The sequence below is a fragment of the Puma concolor genome, chromosome E4, assembly GCF_028749965.1.
Source record: "Puma concolor isolate L17-30 chromosome E4, mPumCon1.1.hap2, whole genome shotgun sequence".
In the NCBI taxonomy this organism is placed as follows: domain Eukaryota; kingdom Metazoa; phylum Chordata; class Mammalia; order Carnivora; family Felidae; genus Puma; species Puma concolor.
The window spans coordinates 51,445,354-51,466,544 of NC_141683.1; the positions used below are offsets into that span (position 1 = coordinate 51,445,354).

Genomic DNA, 21,191 nt, shown 5'->3' on the forward strand with positions numbered 1-21,191 from the left:
TTATAATATGGACCAGTAATCGGTAACATCCTAGGCCTGGACCCTTATGAGCAAACCAAGAGTAAATACCCAAGCCAGTTCTTGGAATCAGTTGCTTTTTCTGTTACAGACAGTAGACTTTTCCCCTTTTAGGCTGGGACTTCATTTGCCAATGGCAAGCAGTGAGATGTCATAACTAATCTTGTGGTGGCTGGAATCTTCTCTGTAGTCTAGAAATAAGACTGTGTATGCCCAGATCTTGGGGAGTGTGGATCAGGAGGTAGGGCCTGGGATGGGAGGAAGGGAAGAATGTTCTCTATCTTCTGAATAACCTTTTTAGCTGATTTATGTCTCGTCTGTTCTGGCCCTCACCCTACCTCTCACACCCTGTCCTACTCCAGGCATGTCCAGCAAGTGGGGTTCAGGAGGAGGGAAGCCTTTTGGTCCAGGAAGAATTTTTTTATTGTAGGTTGAGATCTAGATTGCCCACCAAGAACTGGGATTCACCTTAACACTCAGAAATGACCATCTATTCTATTTCCAGGCAAAACAACTTTGCTCGGGGTTTAGACCAGCAACTGCCAGATGGTCTTGTGGTGGCCACTGTTCCCCTGGAGAATCAGTGCCTGGAGGAAATCTCGGAGCCCACCCCTGACCCCGACTTCCTGACTGGTGAGTATGTCCTGCCCCACTCAACTGGCAAAAAGCAGGCAGCTCCTGATGGTTTCATAAAATCAAGACTCTTGACCTCACTTATTTTGGTTTTGAAACCAGCCAGGGCACCTGGGTGGCCCAGTTGGTTGAGCGTCTGACTTCAGCTCAGGTCATGATCTCGTGTTCTGTGAGCTCGAGCCCCGCATCGGGCTCTGTGCTGATGGCGCAAAGCCTGGAGCCTGCTTCGGATTCTGTGTCTCCCTCTCTCTGCCCCTCCCCTGCTTGCACTCTGTCTCTCTCTGTCTCTCAGAAATGAAAAAAATGGTTAAAAAAAATTTAAAAAAAGAGAAACTAGTGAGTAATTTCCATAATAAACAATAAGAACTTAATCCTGAAACACTGGTAGGATTATTTGTCAGTAAAATTGCCAATGTTTTTATATAATCATCTGCAAAATGGTAGTGTTAGTACTTTTCCCTGCGAGTCTCATTGGGTTGCTTTGAAAACAAATGGCATAGCAGGTATGTAATGGTTTAGAGGTCTCGGTGGATTCGAGAAAGTGAAGTCAGAGGGAAGGTGGATGGCTACCATAGCCTAGGATATCTGTCACTGGGGCCGCTGGGTTCCCTGGCAGGTACTTATGGACCAGCACGAGGGAGGAGAAAATGGTAGAGTTTTGTTGTCGAATGACCCTGGCTTTGAGTCACAGCTCTTTCTTTCTAGCTGTGTGATTTGAGGCAGTGCAGTCTCTGGGGGGCTCATGGGCCTCATCCTAAGTTGGGGATGATGACCCTCAATGCTGTTTTGAGCCTGCTGGCATTCTTCCCCTGGGCTCATTATGGAACTAAAGTATGGGTTGATTGGAAGAGGCAGGAACCTCAGGGAATGCTCCTCCATTTTGGGCCTCTGGAGACCTACCCTGTTAACACATCCTGGACTGAAGAAGACACTTCAAAAGTCCAGCGGACCCCTAAGGGACGGCCGACCAGGAACTCAGCATCACTTGCTATAAAGCTGGATGTGAGCTCAGTTACACTGCTGCTGTGCTCAAGTCTCCATTATTCTTCTCGTTTCCTCGTTCTGTGTCTCCCCCATCCAATACCTTTCTCTCCTTTTTCTTCCCTCTTCTGAAGAATGGGTTGTGCTGAGGGCAAACCTTTTCAAGATATCAAGTTCATGACCTTATGGTCCAAACTTTATTTTAGACCTGAACCAGATTAGAAGTAGGTCTGTCTGAGGGAGCGTTGCGTAGCAATTAATAACGTAGGCTCTGGAGCCTGACAGCTGGGCTCAACCCTTCCCTGGCTGTGTGATCTCGGACAAGTTACCTACCTTCTCTGTGCCTCGATATTTTTACCTGTGAAAATGAATAGAAAAATGTCTTCCCTATGGAATGGATACAAGGAGTAAATAAATTCATATTTGTAAAGTGGGTAGAATATTCCTGGTGCTCCGTGTCTAGTGGTAGGCAGTCCGGTTTTCTCATTTCCGTGTCACTTGCTGAGCAATACTTCCCGTGTGTGTGTAAAATGCCTGGAAAGAGAGGGGTACAATGACACACAGAAACAGGACAGGTTCCACACCAAAGAAACCTGTCTCCTGTTTAAATTTTTTTTTCAACGTTTATTTATTTTTTTGGGGACAGAGAGAGACAGAGCATGAACGGGGAAGGGGCAGAGAGAGAGGGAGACACAGAATCGGAAACAGGCTCCAGGCTCTGAGCCATCAGCCCAGAGCCCGACGCGGGGCTCGAACTCACGGACCGCGAGATCATGACCTGGCTGAAGTCGGACGCTTAACCGACTGTGCCACCCAGGCGCCCCCCTGTCTCCTGTTTAAAGGTCCACCGAGACTTCATGCGTAGTAATTTATTGTGGAGGTGAGGGGACTTTGCTTCAGTCACTAGGCTGGGAGGACAGAGAGGAGTCCTGGATACCACCTGAGGCTTTTTTGGAGGAGTGAGGAGAGATCTGAGAAACATCAGAAGAGCACGTTCGACTCTACGTCTGTGGGAATGAGGAACAAATCCAAGCCCAGTCCTCATCCACAACAGAAACTTCTTTCCCTTCTGTACCCTTGGGCCTCTCCTAGTCTGGCATAGTGGACATAAAAGGAGTAGAAGGATGTCCATATAGATCATTTACACTTGTCATGGCCTTGAGAGAGTGAAGTCTAACATTTGTTGCACAAAGGTTCAATCTTGCTTTTTTAAAAGCCCAGAATGACTAGAAGAATTCAAGAGACGTTTGACCAAATGTCTCCTATATTAACTTTCTAGTTCTGGTAACATTTTAATCGTATCTTTCCTGAGAGTCACATAGAGAATATCATATCATGTTGCCCTAGGTGCTATTATAGGTTATAATGCCCATAAACCTACAAGCTTAGAAGATTTTAGAGCTAAAGTGATCTTCAGAAGCTTCAATATCAGCATTTACAAGCATGGTGGTGTTTTTTCATGAAAAATCAGTGCTCTACTATAAATAGGTTCTTCCTTGAAATATTGTTTAGAAAGACTATAGTATCTACCTCTCAGCAATTTGCAACTCCTTAGCATAGAGAGAGCAGGTCCCAAGAAGCCCTGTAGCAATGAAATCCCTTCTGCCTCACTTAACCCAGCAATTCCCAAACCTGTTTAACTAGAGAACGTTTTACACCTAATAGCCATTTCCATCTTTCAGAATATTGGTTGGAAGAACATACTGGAAAATAATTGATTTTTGTGCTTTATCTTGCTGAATGCTTCCCTCTTCATCACGGAACACATGGGTGGCTCAGTCAGTTCAGCATCCAGTTTCGGCTCAGGTCATGATCTCACGGCTCATGAGTTTGAGCTCCGCATCGGGCTCTGTGCTGATAGCTCAGAGCCTGGAACCTGCTTCAGGTTCTGTGTCTCCTTCTCTCTCTCTGCCCCTCCCCTGCTCATGCTCTCTCCCTCTCTCTCTTTCAAAAATAAATAAAGCAAACATTTTAAAAAGTAAAAAAATATAAGAGTTGAGAACCCTGAGCTTTGCCAGCCTTTTTTGTGTTGTAAGTTGTGTGGAAATAAATGAAGAGCAGCCAACTTAAAACAGGTGAAGGCTGTTTATTCAGAGCTTGCTATAGCAAGAGACTTAGCCGCTGTCACTTGCATTTTGGCCAAGACTGAAGGGCTGACAGAGGAGTAGGAAAGCTGCAGAGGAAAGAAGGGAGGGCCTCAGATGTGCCCAGGTTGGACGCTTTTGGTATGAGGGTGGGCCAACTACCTGGGAGTGAGGCATTCCAGGTAGATGTTTAGGGGCACGTAGGTCGGACCTAAGTTGGGAGCAACAGCAAAGATAGGAATGCTGTCAGGTATCAGTCAAGTCCTGGTCATGTTGGGCCACTTTTTACAGGGCTTATTGTTTGGCTTCCTGGACTGGTTGACAGAGATAGTGGTCTGACTTCTAGAAGTCTGATTTATAGATAGTAGACTAGCTTCTTGGGGTGCTTACTGTAGATAATAGTTTGGTTTCCTGAGCTTTTTGCTGCAGATTAGGGGGCGGAGTTCTATTTTTATATATGGTCTGGCCAATGCCTGTCTGTATTTTGAGTCTCTCAGTTGAGAAAAAGAAGAAACCAGAGGCAGACCAAGGAGGGAGAGGAGGCTGCTGGTTACATTTATGGGCCAGTGGGTGCCATAATTATTAAACCTGCATAAAGATTTAGAGCTCTGATCTTTTTGGAACTTCTTCGGGTTCATCTGAAGGAAACAGACTTTTAAAACTTCTGGGCAGAATACATTTCCCTGACATTTCAAATAAAATAACAGGAGAAACCAATCTTCCTTCCTTCCTTGTTTCTTCCCTCCCTCCCTCCTTCCCTTCCTTCCTTCCTTCCTTCCTCCCTCCCTTCCTTCCTCCCTCCCTTCCTTCCTCCCTCCCTTCCTTCCTCCCTCCCTTCCTTCCTCCCTCCCTTCCTTCCTCCCTCCCTTCCTCCCTTCCTCCCTCCGTTCCTTCCTTCCTTCCTTCCTTCCTTCCTTCCTTCCTTCCTTCCTTCCTTCCTTGTTTCTTCCTTCCATCTTTTCTTCATTTCTCTCTTTCTTTCTTGATTGTGCAGAAATCAATTCAGTCATTCTTTTTTTCAAGCATAGATAGGGGAAAGTATGTTCTTTCTCAAGAAAACATAGTCAGATATTTTGTTTGAAAAAAAGAGTCATTGAGAGATGTGTCCCAAATAATAAAAATAAAAATAGAATAGAATAGAATAGAATAGAATAGAATAGAATAGAATAGAATAAAATAAAATAAAATAAAATAAAATAAAATAAAATAAAATAAAATAAAATAAAATAAAATAAAATAAAATAAAATAAAACAAATAAAAAACTAGAACTGACTGCATGTCAAGGGCACACTGAGAAAGAATCCTATGACCCGGCTAGAAAGCATATACTTTAAAATACCCCTTTCTTCCTAACTAATGGACATATTATCCACATGCAGGCACAAAATAACACCTCCCAAGCACTGATGGTTCTGTAACTGTCTCCTGATCATGGTGGAGCCGAAATGCACTCAGTAGGATTGTTGTTCAGCAGCTAAGTGACAGCTAAGTGACAGTGAACTTGGCTCATCCTGAGTGAATATGGGACACTGTTACCCCTTCCTAACCCCTGACATCCCTGCTGTAATTTTCTTTCCTCTGTTTTTCTGAACTAAAGCCTAGGAATTTATAATAAAAGCATCTATAAAGAAATGTCAAGCTTATACAATTAGGGGTGATGAGGCAGAAGACAACATTATAGAAGCCATGTGTGTGTATAATACTTTATCTTATCCCAACATACCTTTATACCCATAACTTTACTGGGTTCTGGCAGCTCACCTGTAAAGCAGGCAAGATGAATACCATTATCACCACTTTTCAGATAGGAGAGTGGAAACCTAGGATTTGCCCAGCCCAAAGTCACACAGCTGGTTGGAATCTCAGGATTGAAAAGGAAGCAATAGATCGCCTCTGCTAAGCCTCTGCCTTTACAGATGAAACCTCCAGCAACCAAAAGATCCCCCAGCTAGGTCGCCAGAGAGGAACTCAGCCAGGGGCCCTTCTAGCAACATGGCCAGTGTTAGAACTGCATGTCCTGCCTGTTCCTTTTCCCATCAGGAAGCAGCTCCATTAAAGGGAATGTGTTCCAATATACTGAAAAGGCTTCATTGATTGGACTTGCTCACTTTTTTATTAATAGTCTTTTTGAAATAACCGCAAGCTAGTGAGCTGACGTAACTAGAGAACGCGCGTTACGTACAATAGTTCTACAAAGAGTGCACGTTTTGTGCTCTACCGAAATGTGCCTTTGAGGTATGTGACTGGGATGTTAATCCTGTAAAGTTAGAATTTCATTTATATGCCTTTAAAATTAACATAAGGGGGTGGTGCTCGAGTGACTCTGTCGGTTAAGCGTCCAGCTCTTGGTTTCTGTTCAGGTCATGATCTCACGGCTTCGTGGGTTCGAGCCCCGCTGACAGCAATGGAGCCTGCTTGAGATTCTCTCTCTCCCGCGTTCTCTGCCCCTCCCCTGCTCATGCTGTCTCTAACTCTCTCAAAATAAATAAATAAACTTTAAAAACTAAAACTAAAAATAAAATTAACATAAAGGTTAAAAGCCAAAGTATGACTGTTGTCACCAAGCTTAATGCCCCGAAAGAAGAACATTTGAAAGAAAAAAAAGTACGGAAAACCTTCTTTTAGCTTCAAGTAACTTATCTTTGATGGCCTGACATGAAATTTAAGCAATTGATTCATTAAGTGCCCCTTCTGACCTTTTTTTCTTTTTGCCTCACCAATAATTATTCTTGTATGATTCACACAGAAATGGAAATTTGGTAGTCACTCAGCTAATTTGACCAGAGTTGACAAGCAGCTAATTAATCCCACCCCCTCTTCATCCAGTTTATGTATTAAATTAGTTGATTTCGCCTCACGGAAGCATGGGTCAAAATGGTAGGGTAACTCACTGCGTATGTGTTATCGCCATTACATTTATACACATTATATTAAAACACACTATCTATCTAAATTTTCTATACATATTGCCATTATATTTATGTACATATACGTATATGCGTATGTGGTACGCATATACATATATGTACATAAATGTATATGTACATTATGTACATATATGTATATGCACATATCACATACGCATATACATATATATTTATTCCTATAACTTACACACACAGCAAATATTAGGCATAGAAATGAAGCTAAAATTGGTTTTGTAAACTTAGCATGGTGTTTTTTTTTTAATTTCTTACAGCATAATTATTTTGTTTCTGTAGAGTTTTATATGTATCATAATGACTGGAATTCAAATAGGGTGCCCCTCCTTCTCCAAGGTGCTCAAGCAAGAATAGCCTGTTTTATCTTCTCTAAGCACCTACAAGGATGTGCTTATTGAGAATGACTTTGGACAAGTGCCTTGGCTTCTCAGAGCCTCAGTTCTCCCATTGGTAAAAAGGGAGACCACAAATAAAGTGTCTGTCATACTGTCTGGCACATAGATGGCACTCAATACAGGGCCACCCTGCCCCTTAATGACTTAGTCACGCTGACCCTGTCCCTCCTGGTGAAGAAGAAATAAGCATTATCAGCTTCAGAGTAATTAAAACTTAAATACTGAACACAAATCAGTTAAATGGGACAGAAAAATCAATGTTATCAGGTACGTGAGCTGAGTCAATTACTGCAGCTATTAAAGAGAGTGAAAATCTGGTGTGTTGCAGTAAGCCTTGCGTTTCATATAAATTTACTCAGGGAATATTGTAGTAGAATGGTTAAGAACAGGGGCACCTGGGTGGCTCAGTCGGTTGGGCATCCGACGTCAGCTCAGGTCATGATCTCATGGTTCATGAGTTCAAGCCCCTTGTCGGGCTCTGTGCTAACAGCTCAGAGCCTGGGGCCTGCTTCTGATCCTGTGTCTCCCCTTCTCTCTCTGACCCTCCCCCACTCGTACTCTGCGTTTCTCATTCTCTCTCAAAAATAAACATTAAAAAAAAAAAAAGAACGGTTAAGAGCACCACCCTGCCTCAGAGACATCTGGATCTCCACCCTGGCTCTAGCTGGTGGCCTAGGGCCCTTATGCAGACACCCTCTCTGAGCTTCAGTTTCTGCATTTATAAAACGCAGATAATAACACCTGTCTGGTGACAATCAAGTGACTTTATACATGCAGAGTGCTTAGCAAAATGTCTGCCACAGAGTAAGGGTTCAGAAAATGATAGCTGTTGTCACTGTGATTCCAGAAATTCTCTCCATCAAAGAATGCTTTCTCATTCTCTCACAATGACACCTGCTAACCTAGTAGACTTGGGACCTGTGAATCAATTGCACACACTGAGCCCGCGTCTCCTCTACCCCTAGGGATGGTGAACTTCAGTGAGGTGTCTGGATACCCTGTGCTGCAGCACTGGAAGGTCCGGTCTGTGATGTACCACATCAAACTCAACCAAGTGGCCGTCTCTCAGGGTGAGCACCGCAGCAAGCCGTCCGTCCCACTGGTTCCTGGGGCTTAGAATTCTTTCCAAGGGCACAAGCCTTTTATCCCATTGTTGAAGAAGCAGTCTAAAATGTAGCCACTTCAGCGAGATACATAACCTGTTCACTCAGATTCACCCTTAAGGACAAGCCCCTGGAATCAGATCCTTGTCTAAGTATAGATTAAATTTTTGCACATTTTATCATGGACCGAAGAAGAGATGGGAAGGGCAAGGCAGGAACCGCTGAAGATAAACACCTACTTTATCATTCTTCCTGGGGTCACACAGTGTAGAGAGAGGATGTTCAAAAGCAGACTTTGTAGAAATTGACAGAATAAAACCGTCCACATGCAAAGAGCATGACTTAGAGTTTTCAGACAATGAAAGAAATAAGGGCAAAAGAGCAAGAAAGAGGAGGATGTGGGAGAGGGGATAGAAAACAGCTTTTATGGTCACGAAATACTAGCAGGTGAGCAAAAGATAGACAGATGATAGATAACAGAGAGAGCTAGCTAATAAGTTAAGGAGTAGTGAATTCCAAAACTCAGGACAAATTGAGCCAAAACACAACAGTGAGGTGCTCGTACAAGTTTCTTGACACTTTAGCGGTCAATGCCTTGAATCAAGTTTTTCCTAGCACTTAAGCTATTTGAATGTGTGATTTGCAGATGGGAAAACTGCTACAGACAAGGCCTTAATACAGGTGCGCACCTCCATTCCACGTCATCCCCTGGGACCAGGAGAACGTTACTCGCATTCTTTCTCCGAAGCTACCTAAAGAACATGCCAGATGTGAAGTTTATGCCATAGGGTCTTGTTTCTCTGTGTTGGGTGGAAAGGTAACTGGAGCCAGATGACATTGTTGGCACAGGAGGACAAGACAAGGAGAGACCTTTGGGTCAACAACAGAAAGGCAGAGTCTTAGCGCCAACAGGAGAGACGTAAAAGGTAGGGGACAGGTAGAGAAGCATAAAGAGGAAATGAGCCATATCCTCACGGAAGTAAAGCTTTACGTCTAGGGAAAGAAACTGCATTAAGGATGTAGAACATGTCCATAGGACACAAGGGGGCCCAGAACTTTATTTTAACGTGAAAGAGTTCTCGGCAGGAAGGGATTGGGATGGGGAATCTTCCTGAAGTAAACTCTGCTGGTACAGAAAATCCTTGAAAGAACTAAGCTGCTCTTCCTTCTCGGGAAATGTAGCACTAGAGAATTTGGCCTGTTCACGTGCTGAGTTTGCACCCAGCACAGGTGCTGTGCACATCAAGGGCTGACAGGGGGACATCTCTGTTGCCACACGCCTTTCAAAGCCACAGGTGGCATCACAGGTGATGTGGACTTCTGCACTAAGGGTCTTGAGCCTGGGCCGGGCTTGGCCTTGTCCTGTTAGGACACAGGTGTGTACAGAGAAAGTCAGACTAAAGCTGGCCAGGTTCAGAAGGCATTGGGTTTGGAAAATTTGTTGTGGGCTCTCTTTCTGACAGGTGTAATTCTCCTAAACAGGGAAAACGAATCTGTGGAGATGTGGCTGGGGAGGAGGGTGTCGGGGGGGGGGGGGGGGCGGAACAGATCCTTTCCTCCATTTGCTATTTCCCTGTTTGTACACTTTTGATTTTCTGAAATAAATATGAATAGTGTATTAGGGACTTTCCTTACTCCTCTTCTTCCATTATCTTCCCATTACCAGTGTCTGTGTCTGAAGGCAATATTCTGTCTCCAGAAACTCTTTTGGTCATTACCCACAGTTAGAAGACATTTTTTTACACTGCGACCTTGTGCATATGCACACCCCCACATGCGCACAAGAGAAGTTTCATGAAACAGTACATCATCTTACGATGTGAAATGTTCTTCGCTGGTATTTGTGTTTCTATTTTAGACTATGCTATTCTTTTTTTTTTTTTTTAATGCTATTATTTGAGCTCACTAAATTAATTTGATGTCATGACTTGTGATTTGAAAAAGAAAACCCAAGATTGACTGAAGCGGGGCGTTAGATTTGGCAATGTAATGCCTGCATGAAGCTAACAGCATAACCAACTGCCTTGAAAAAATACTCATTTAAGGGACTAAAGTGTCTGACGTAGCTAACTGGAGAAGTTCACCTGATACTTCAGCCAGCTCTCCAGCATCACTTTGGGCCACAGAGGTACTTCCGCTTTTGAGGCTGAGTGGCCTGGGGATCCAGATGCTCCCCACCCTGTGAGACCTCACTCTTATTTTTGGGTGATGTTTCTCTGTAGCCCTCAGCAATGCGCTCCACTCCCTGGATGGAGCTACGTCTCGTGGGGATTTTGTGGCCCTGTTGGACCAGTTTGGCAACCACTACATCCAGGAAGCTATCTACGGCTTTGAGGAGTCCTGTTCCATCTGGTACCCAAACAAGCAGGTGCAGCGGCGACTCTGGCTGGAATATGAAGACATCAGCAAAGGTGAGTGATGTGCTCACCAGCATATTCTACACCCTTGCAGGTACGGCTGTCTAGGTGCAAATCATGGGACCAAAATAAAGGAGTCTGTTGGCAAAGGACTAATGCTGTCTTGATGCTCTGCGCCTATCCTTAAAATTGCCAGGGTTGATATGTTTGGGGAAACTTTAGATACAGGATGGGGTCAAAACTGTATGGTCACTTTGTGAGTTACCATGAAAAGAGTCCACTAAGGGTATTTACCAGTCCCTGTGCATTCACGGCAAGGGCAAAGTATTCGACTGTTCTCTCATGGAATGTGGGAGGAGCAAGAGAGTGTCGCAGTCTCCACCACTTTCTGCTTCTCACCCCATCCTGCCCTATCTTTAGGCCCATTTTTTCCCCACTGATTTGTGCTAAGAGGAAATCTCCATTGGCTCAAGTGTTTATAAAGCTCTGAACAACAGCTGTACAAATAGATCCTTGTCTACTCTTGGATAGCCGGTTAGTATTCTGTCCAAGTAAGTATAAGAAATTGGAGTTATTCAAACCTTTTGAATTCACCTTCTGGTATGGGAGGAGTACTGGCTGGCAAATAATGTATTCTGATCAACCAAGACTGATGTAGAATCGCCACTCGTGGAATTTCTTCCGAGCTTACCCTCATGGCATTCTGATGAGGCCGAGTTATAGATGTGCGAGTTGCTAAAGGCCAAGCCATGAAATTAGTGCAACGGAAACTCAAGAAGTAAGTCATCCTAAGATTTAATGATCAAGAGTCCCTCTGAAATGAGGGGACCCCTGTGTCAGCAGTGCTGGACTGGGAAAATGTGCCCCCATGGCTGAGATGCTCTTCACTCTCTGAGCTCCATAGAAATTTCTGTTTTGTCTCACTTGATGGGTAGCAGAGGCATGAGGGCCTCTATTCCGGCTCATCCTTTTCTTCCAGAAGCAGTAAGAGGCTTGTGTCTGGGCTCCCAGTTGTTGCAGGCATTTCCCTCCAAGCCCTGATTCCTCTAAACCCAAGGACATAATCACAGGCTTCTAGTATCCTTTCAAACTTCAGTCTCCTAATACTGTTCTATTCCAATTTGCCAAGAAAGGAGTGTCATGTAAGCAAATGTAGATAAGACCAGTTCCAGCTGGCAAAGCTTTCTTACATTTCTATGCCAGAGCCTAATGATTGAACCAAAAGGCTAATTCCTCCCCTGCTTCTGTTTGCCAGTGGTTCAGGGATGGCCAGGTTCTGTGACTACAGGGAAATGAGCCTGACCTTCCCCTGTATTCTTGGTTCTGTTCTTTGCTTCTATCCTGAACACTGCAATGTCCTTGAAGTTAAACCCTGAGCCCAGGAGGGAGGTGTATCCATGACCTTGGCACTACGCCTTCCCATCTTGATCTCAAGCCATTCTCAAGTTCATTTTGTCACAGTCCAACTGGTGACTCTAGTTCTCATAAGTATTATGTATACAATACCTTGCCTGTTACTGATCTCAGAAGATATTCAAACATTTTTGTATGTCTACTTTGATATCTCTCAGTTATCCATGGGTACCACCCCCCTCCCAAGTCTTACCTCTGCGTCATAGAGTTTATCTCTTTTATTGTTTGGTCTGCTTACTACTCTTAAATATTTTTCTCCTCCGTAGGCACTAATTTCCTTTTCTTCCAAAAGAAGGATGCTCCTGATGAAGACTTACAAATACGTAAAACGAAGGAAGATTTTCTTCCACTTTTCTGCACTCTGAGAGGGTTGCTCCAGGATGGGATTTATACGCTAGGGGTGACGAGTGTTCTGAGAGGGCTGGACCTACCATGACATAAAAGTGCCATCTTCTTGGACTCGAGTCCCTTGATTATATGTTCTTGTCCGCTCTAACTTTCAAAACCTTCTAGTGGAAAGGGATTCTCTATTGCTCACTTTTGCGCCTGTGATCAGATGCCTAAAATTACTCACAGATTGAATAGGAAAGGAGATTTATTAGGAGTGAAACGAAATGGAAAATGCATAGGACTTAAGGGTTGGGTCTCTAGAATTCGTCAGGTGACTTTTGCTTCGTCAGTTAACGGCCCGGACCTCCCCTGTAATGCCCTCTGTGGTTCCTCCCAGCTCCGAGAGTGTATGGATCCTTACATGTCCCTCTTTATGTGAACAGCTTTCTCAGGTCAGACATTAGAATAAAGACTTCCCTCTTCTCTGTACAAATCACTGCACAGTTTCTCAAAGGTAGGTGTCATGCCTTATTCAACTTTAAATCCCCAGGGTCTGTCACAGAGCCGGGCACATGGTAAGTCTCCAACAGTTGTTTACTGTGGTTGTTGTTAGTGGTGATGGAGGCAGTTATGGTGACAGCGGGTGGTGATGGCGGTGGCTGCGGCTGTGGGAATGGTAGGAAAAGCCCTTCTTATGCGGCAGCTTTCCAAGTGGGTTTTATTATAGACATGCAAAGTGCTCCAGTTCTGCCTGGCTGACGGAAACTCACAGATGGATATTTTTGGCCAGATCCTCAGAAGCCAGCCTTTCATTCATCACGCACCTATTTGTCACACTACCGCTGCATGGTGTGGCCACACCAATATTGAGGAGTATCTGTCTTTCAATAAGTCTGACCGAAACCTGTGAAAAATAAACTCCCACTTATTGTTCAGGATTAGCGTATCCTAATTTTTTTTTTTACAGAGCAAATAAGGACTACCAGATGTTGAGGGAGTAGTTTATATATCCCTTCTCTTCTTCCTCAGCTTCTTTTTTGACTCTTCAGATTATTATTATTTGCTTTCAATCCCTGTCACCCTACAGAAATAGTGGAGAAGGAAATCAAGGGCTTCTCAGTCAGAGGTTTACTTTTCCATTCTGTGACCGTTTTATCTATGTCAACTGAAGAATTTGTCCCTCTTGACCAGGTCTGTCATCTTGAAAATGCTCTCTTCCGTTCAAGTCCCTGATTCTGTTCCCTCTAGATTCTCTTCATAAATCTTTGGCCTTTGTTTCTCAGCCTTTCTCCCCTTCCTCCTCTGAAGAAATTATTTACATCTTGCTTGTTTTCCAGAATTTCATCTTTAATGTTCATCTCTTCTTCCCCGTTGCTGGGTGATTCTCTTCTGTGTCTACCTTAGCCTACATCTCTGAGATTTTGAAACCTTGCCCTTGAGTGTTGAGCATTTCTACCTGGATATATGCTCTAGGGACCTCAGCGGTCACCATCTCTTTCCTCTGTACCCACTAGTAGATTTGTGCACTGCAACGATGGGTCAAAATGCAAAGTGGGGAGTACGTCCAGATGCTCTCCTCCGTCCTCCACACTCACTCATTTACAAAGTTCTGTTCTTCTTACCACCCAAATACTTCTTCAACAGGTGTAGGTTCTCCTGTCCATGTCTCGAAGCCGTATGAGCTTATGGTATCAGCTCTCATAAGAAAAACTGAAATTGCGTCCTCACGTGTCTCCTTTTCTTCAGTTTCCTTCCACTCTAGTCCACTCAGCATCATACTGTTATCTTCTTAAAATGCCACTTAATCATGAGACTCTTCAGCTTGAAGCTGTTCACTCACCCCTGGCTGCCTTCTCAACGTGAGCATGACCTCACTCCTGGTATTAGTTCCCTTGGGCTGCGATAACAAATCACAAACTAAGTGGCTTAAAACAACATAAATTTATTCCCTGACTATTCTGGGGGCCAGAGGTTCAAACACAGGTATCAATAGGTGGCCAAACTAAAGGTATCAATAAGGTGGCTCCTTCCGGAGGCTCCAGGGGAGAATTCCTTCCTTGCCCCTTCCAGCTTCTCAAGACCACTGTATTCCCTGGTTTCTGGCCGTCTCCATCTTTAAGATGTGTCACTCCAATCTCTGAGTCACCTGGCTGTCTGCCAGGACTCCTACCTGCTTCTTCTTTCTTTTTTTTTTTAATTTTTTTATGTTTATTTTTTATTTTTGAGAAAGAGAGAGACAGAGCACAAGCAGGAGAGGGGCAGAGAGAGAGAGAGAGAGAGACTAGAATATGAAGCAGGCTCCAGGCTCTGAGCTGTCAGCACAGAGCCCGACACAGGGCTCGAACCCACAAACCGTGAGATCATTGGCGCTCAACCGACTGAGCCACCCAGGCGCCCCCTGCTTCTTCTTTCTTGTAAGGACCCTTTGGATTACATTGGGCCCGTGCAGATAATCCAGGATAATCTCCCTATCTCAAGAGTCTTAATTTAAGCGTATCAGCAAAGTCCCTCTTGCCATTCACAGGTGACAGTCACAGGTTCCGGGGATCAGGCCCTGGGCATCTTTGGGAGCCCTTTCCAGCCTGCTACATCTCTGCCCTCTGCAGCTGCTGCATCACTGACCATTCCATGACCCAAGTATCCTCCACTCTGATGATAACAAGGCTGCTCGCTCTCAATCCCAAACCCTTGCATTTGCTTCCAGACAGTGAAAGGCTTTAGAGGATCCCTCCCTGCCCCAGTCCAAGGCCCTAGATAAGTTTCTGTCTCACTCAGAAATTTTCTCTTGGGTCCCTGTCTTGTCTCCTCTTGGGGCTCTCTGTTTTTCTCCTTTCCCAGGTGTCCGTTCAGTTGTCTAATTTCTGGAAGGATCTCCCTCTCTCCTTAGCCCCTTAGGATCAGCAAATGAGTCTTTCCGGCTCTGAATTCTGTTTCTTGCTTTTGTTTTTTAATTGCCCTCTCCAGCTCTATAAATTGCCATTTGCAATTAAATGATACCCAGTCCCAGGCTCAGGCCCCAACTCTGGGTCCAGGGTCAGGGTTTGGAAGAGGGCTTGGAGCCTTTTCCACACTTCTGAGCCTGTGGGCATGTGCTGCCTGTCTCACGTTGTCCTCTGTTCCACCTCCATTCCACTGTCCCCTCCTTCCTGCTCTCCCAGCTGACGGAAGCTCACCTGCCACCCCTCCCACCACCCCTTCCCAGATGCTCTGGGTGGAGTTCTTTGCTGCCTCTTAAAGCCCCTTGTATCCTATCCTATCCCCCCAGCAGCACTCTTCGCATTTCTCTGTGTGGCCATTTCCCTGTAGGACTGTCTCCCGCGATAATGGATGGCACAGCACTTAACCCTGTTTCTCTCTCTCTCTCTCTCTCTCTTTTTTTTTTTTTTTTGGTTTAAAAAGATTATTTATTTAAAAAATCCAGAACGTATAAAACAGAATAAAGTGAAAAATAAATCTTCCTCCCACTCTTAGTTCCCAGTGTTCCAGTTCCACACCCCAGAGGCAGCCAGGCAACTGTTGCTAGTTTACTGTCTATCCATCCAGAGAGGTTCCATCCGTAGCCATTTGCAAGTGAACAAAGCAAATCGCAGAAGAGTAGATATATTAGGGTCTCATCCGTTTTAAAAATTATACATATAAATATATGCCAATATGCACTATATAAATATACATGTATAATCTTCTAATCTGTCACTAAATATGTATATGTGTATATAGTATGTCCATGTATATATATATATACCTATATAGAGAGAAACATATGTATATAATCTCAAAATAGCTTTGTGTGTGTGTGTGTGTGTGTGTGTGTGTGTGTGTGTGTGTATACACACATTATCTGTTTGCTCCAAGATTAGGGCTATGGGGTAGAGACTTTTATTTTTTATACTAAAAAATTCTGTATTGCTTTTCCCACAATAAGCACGTGCCACTTTTTTAATGTTTATTTATTTTTGAGAGAGACAGAGCATGAACAGGGAAGGGGCAGAGAGAGAGAGGGAGACCCAGAATCCGAAGCAGGCTCCAGGCTCTGAGCTGTCAGCACAGAGCTCGATACAGGGCTTGAACCCATGAGCCGAAGTCAGACGCTTAACTGACTGAACCACCCAGGTGCCACAAGCATGTGCCACTTTTACAATAAAACTCTTTTAACACATGGAAAAAAATACATTCTGAAAAGTTTGTGTTACTGTGGAGCGGAGACTTACAAAGGTAACTTAAAAAACAAAACAAAACAAAACAAAACAAAACAAAACGTACTGTTGTATCTACAGAGAGCTGAACTTGGGATAGAAATCTGGGAGGAAGTGCAAAACAATGTCATCATTTCCTATTGGTATTTGACTCTGCATCCCTGACGCAGTGCCTGGCATATAATTAGCATCCACTGTTTTTGAAGGAATGAATCCTTTATTTTGTTCATACTTCAAAAGAAACCAGTAAAGAGTTACAGATCTGTAGATTCTGGAGAAATGACCAAAGGAAAAAAAAAGGAAAGAAAGAAAAGAGAAGAAAAGGAAACCATCGAATCTTCTTCAAATAAGAACTTCCAAGGGCTTAATTTTCATCCTCCACCTGACACACCCAGTACATTTTCTTTCTTTCTTTCTTTCTTTCTTTCTTTCTTTCTTTCTTTCTTTCTTTCTTTCTTTCTCTTTTCTTTTTTTTCTTTTTAATACTCCATTCAGGAGCGGATTTCCTCAGGGCTTTCTTCCTTTCCTTTTCCAATACCACTTCCATTGTTACTCAAGATCTGACCTTTGTCATTATCTTTTCTCGCCATTGCCTTTGGTGCATGCACATCAGTGGGGTTATCTGGGTTGACAGGTGGGAGTTAGGAAACTCTTCCTGTCTGCTGCACTTTCTAGTCCATAATCCACTGAATTTTTGTTGTTTATTTGTTTCTAGCCAGTTGCCTCCTCTCCGTGGGGAAAGCTAAGAAGAATAGCTTCTTCTTCTTCCATGATACGCAGCTGAGGGTTGTATTGGGGGTGGGGGTGGGGTGGAGTGTAAGGTGACTCTCTAGCTCCAAGTCTTAAGTCAGATGAGAGTCAAAGGAAGAAAAGTAAACCACCTACATGGCATTGTGTTTTTACCACACAGGATGCCATGTTTTCCACTTTCCGTCGATTTGGTTTTGGGTGGATAGAGCCCGAGACAGACTCAGCTGGTCCCTTTCCCCAGAATAATGAACAGATGTCTGCCGTGGCTGAAGCAGAAACAATAGCTGGATCGGCCGCCAGCCTTCTGATCCTGGTCTGTGAGTGCTGGTCAGCAGAGACCCAGGGTGGGACACGTGACACTGGTGCACTTTGCAGGCTAACGTACATAATCGTGGTAAATGGCATGAAAACCTGATTAAGTTCAGGACGCGACATAGAAATCCAACAAAGAGCAATAAAAGACGTTTCTATAATGCTTTATGCTTTACAACCCTAGGTTGCAAGCCAGTTCCAAAGGCTCTTTTTCTGCACATTTACAACGATGAAGTTAGCGCTCAAGTGGCAAGGCAATTATGGCATATAGCTATTTTCTTTAAATGATTAATTAATTCGTTCCTCAAACATTTGCTGAGGGCCTGCTCCACGCAAAGCCCTGTAGTGAGCAGAGAGGGGATTTAGGTTTAGAGGAGACAGCTGTTCTATGGCTTTCCCAGGCAGACGGCCTGGTGAAGGTGCTGCTGAAGCTGAGCCTGGTGGTGTCATAAACAGAGGCTTTGAAAAGGAGCTAAGCTTTCCTAAACATATGGGTGAGGTTTAATTTGAATCTTCAAGTCCCCTAGGCTCTGATGCAGAGTCCAGAGTAAACTGGATCTTTAGGCTGCAGAAAGACACCACTGTGAATAATATTACCAAATAGCATGTTATATAACTTTTCTCATTTAATCCCTAGGTCTTACCCTCCCCATTTTATAGATAAGGAAACCAAGTCTCCGAAAGCTTAAATAAATAACTTGCATGCAGTCACACAGCTAGTAAGTGGCAGAGTCAGGACACCTTCACCTCCTGACACAGACTGTGGGCAGCTGCATGCCATGTTGCCTGCCAATGGTACAAGAAGAGATTAAGGTGGGAAGTTTAGTGGACAAGATGGAGGTGGGGCCAGGACGTCATTGAAGCCAGGTCACTGGTCTAAGATGAGCGCGAAAAGGCCAGATGTCAACCCTCGTTAGACTGCATAGTGGATCCGCTGCCTTTCACTTGAGTTTTCTGGAGTTTTTGATTGTTGTGGGTTCGGGGGGCCCTGAGCAATGGCACAGTGGCCGCAGCAGTTTTTTGTTTTCCTATATGGCGGTGTTTCTCAAAATTTATTGCGCAATATGTATCACCTGGGATCTTGTTAAAATGGGAATTCTGATCCGGTAGGTCGGGGTGGGGCCTGACATTCTGCATGTCCTGACAACTCTCACTTGATGCCAATGCTGCCTGTCCAAGGACCCGTTTTGAAGAGCAAGGTGATAGACTTGTCTCAAAGACCCAACAAGGAATGGGCTCCCCCACCGTCCTTGTTCGTCCTGTCCAGTGCAGGGGCTTTAATGATGGAGCCATGGCACGGTGGCCTCCAGGGGTCTATCCTGGTGTCATCCCCACAGAGGAGTGTCACAGATAAGAGGACTCGACTGAATGGTTTTCACTTTGGTCCAGGACTTTTCTCTGATTAAGCCATTGATCGATAGGCTTGTGGGCAGAATTGAACAGTCCTAAGCCCTCAGGTGCTAAAAGGAATTGGAAACATGCCAGTAATCAGGACTAAAGGTGATAAGCTGATTTTTCTAAACTTTGTACTATAGGCAACACTGTTCTCATATTAATATCTCAAGCGTTTTCTAGGTATTTTTAAATTTAGTATTTATGAGGCCCCAGTTTTTTTCTTCTAGAATCCACAAATGGTTATAGAATTTCATAGTTTAACATTTCATAGTTTAACATAGTTTAACATTTAACATTTTCGTTAATGGGACAATTCTGATAGTGATATCAAATTCCTTTCATATAATTATGGGCCTGACAATAGTGACATATTGTGCATACCTACAATTTAGTAGTTAATTATATAGTATTCTGGATTATTTTCTACTCCAAGCATGTAAGCTTTGCCCTCACAACTTGATTGATTGCTTCTTGGAAGAGGGCTTATTCATTCACTTAGTCAACACCTGATTTATCTAAACATTGGTCTAGGCACTGGGCATGTAATGATGAATGACACAGAAAACTTTGCTGCTTTTGTGGAGCTTATATCCTACTGAAGAGAGACAGAGAGTGGCAGGTGACAAATAAATGAGAGCAATAATTCTAGACAGTGAGAGAGAGATATTACAAAGAAACTGAAACCAGGTGATGTGATAGAGATTGGCTGGAGGACTGGGGGCTCATGAAGATGGTGGCCACAGAAAGGCCTCAGTGATGATGATAAGGGCGTGAGGTTGAGCTGAGACCTGGAAAAGAAAAGAAGGAGCTGGCCATGCAAAGACCTGGGGACAGAACCATCCAGGCAGAGGAAATAGCAAATGCAAAGGCTTCATAATTTGTTTTTAAATTCTCATAGCTTCTAGCATAATGCTTCTAGGAGGGCATATGAAGTTACTTGGTAAATATCAGACTGATGATCAATATGACTGTGGAAAACAGAGGAGCCTGGATTCTCTGATGGAATATGAAGAGAAGAAGCTCTGCTTCCAGCCAAACTTACTCTGTTTCCTAGATTCAGCAAGCTGAGATAGGACCGGTATGTTTAGCCCATCTTCCTTATTTTGAAATTTTAATTCCAGTATAGTTAACGTACAGTGTTATATTAGCCCATCCCGTGTTATCCAGCATGTATATCAGTGCTCATGTGGGCTGGCTGTGGTAGTATAGACCAAGAGAAATAAGCATAAGGCACAATACATATATCTACCAGTATTTTGATTTCGATCTTAAGTTATGCGCTCCATTCCACAACTAATAGTTTAATCTCTGAAAAAAATGTCGGAAATAAATGTACAAGATAGATGATGAGGCAAAGGGATATTCCACATCAAATGTGAAAATCTATGCTTGACATCACTTGGGGTTTTCATGTCTTTGGGGATGAGTGCCTGTTTCTTAAGTAGTAATAGGTCTCTATCGCCCATCGGACTCTAAGGCAGCGTGTTGAGGGAAAAAGCACTGGGTAGGGAGTGAAGACCTACATTCTTGCTCTCAGCTGAACCATTAGCCAGCCTTGGCCTTGGGTAAATTACTTAACCCTCCTCAAAATAATCTTCTCACCTGTATAATAACTACCTTGAATCAGGTACTTAGAATTTCTCCTACTTCTGTGACTCTGTATACTCAGCCAGTGTTTTCTACTTCTGATAACAGAATGGAACATTTAATAATGCCTGGCTCATGGCTAAATAGGTTAATGCAACTGCTGTTACATTAAAAAGAGTTTTAGTGTAGTTGCTTTTGTAGTAAGTTCTAAAGTCAGACAGATTTCAATCAAAATTTTTATTAGCTGGGGCGCCTGGGTGGCTCAGTCGGGTAAGCATCTGACTTTGGCTCAGGTCATGGTCTCACAGCTCATGGATTCGAGCCCTGTGTCGGGCTCTGTGCTGACAGTTCAGGGCCTGGAGAATGGAGCCTGCTTTACATTCTGTGTCTCCCTCTCTGTCTGCCCCTCCCCTGCTCTCTCTCGCTCTCTCTCTCTCAAAAATGAATAAACATTAAAAAAAATTTTTTTTAATTTTTATTAGCTGTGACTCTTGAGAAGTTTCTTTAATGGCTGTGAGCCTCAGTTTCCACGTCTATAAAATACGGCTATCAATACTTACGTTACAAGTGAGGATTGTGCAAAGATTGAACATAATAATTATATATGCAGCACAATGTCTAGTATTCTGTAAGTGTTCAATTCAGTATAAGTCTTTTTATTATTACTATTATTAGAATTATTTTAATAAATTTGCAG

The 21,191-nt window shown here is 43.6% G+C and overlaps 1 protein-coding gene and 1 long non-coding RNA gene across 6 annotated transcripts in view; both read left to right on the top strand.

Annotated features, from left to right (window-relative positions):
- ASTN1 (astrotactin 1) overlaps nt 1–21,191 on the top strand; it is a 300,263-nt gene that overhangs the window by 224,280 nt on the left and 54,792 nt on the right. For 4 of the 5 annotated variants that reach the window (XM_086693494.1, XM_025920974.2, XM_086693495.1 and 1 more), the window contains 3 exons: nt 524–651; nt 8,020–8,124; nt 10,380–10,568. In XM_086693494.1, the coding sequence (XP_086549620.1) occupies nt 524–651; nt 8,020–8,124; nt 10,380–10,568 (422 nt within the window). The remainder of the gene's footprint in view (nt 1–523; nt 652–8,019; nt 8,125–10,379; nt 10,569–21,191) is intronic. The other variant, XM_086693496.1, reaches the window with a different exon arrangement.
- LOC147572671 (uncharacterized) lies at nt 10,601–12,391 on the top strand. The gene is made up of 2 exons (XR_015245912.1): nt 10,601–11,048; nt 12,194–12,391. It is a non-coding gene; the product is annotated as an uncharacterized LOC147572671 (long non-coding RNA).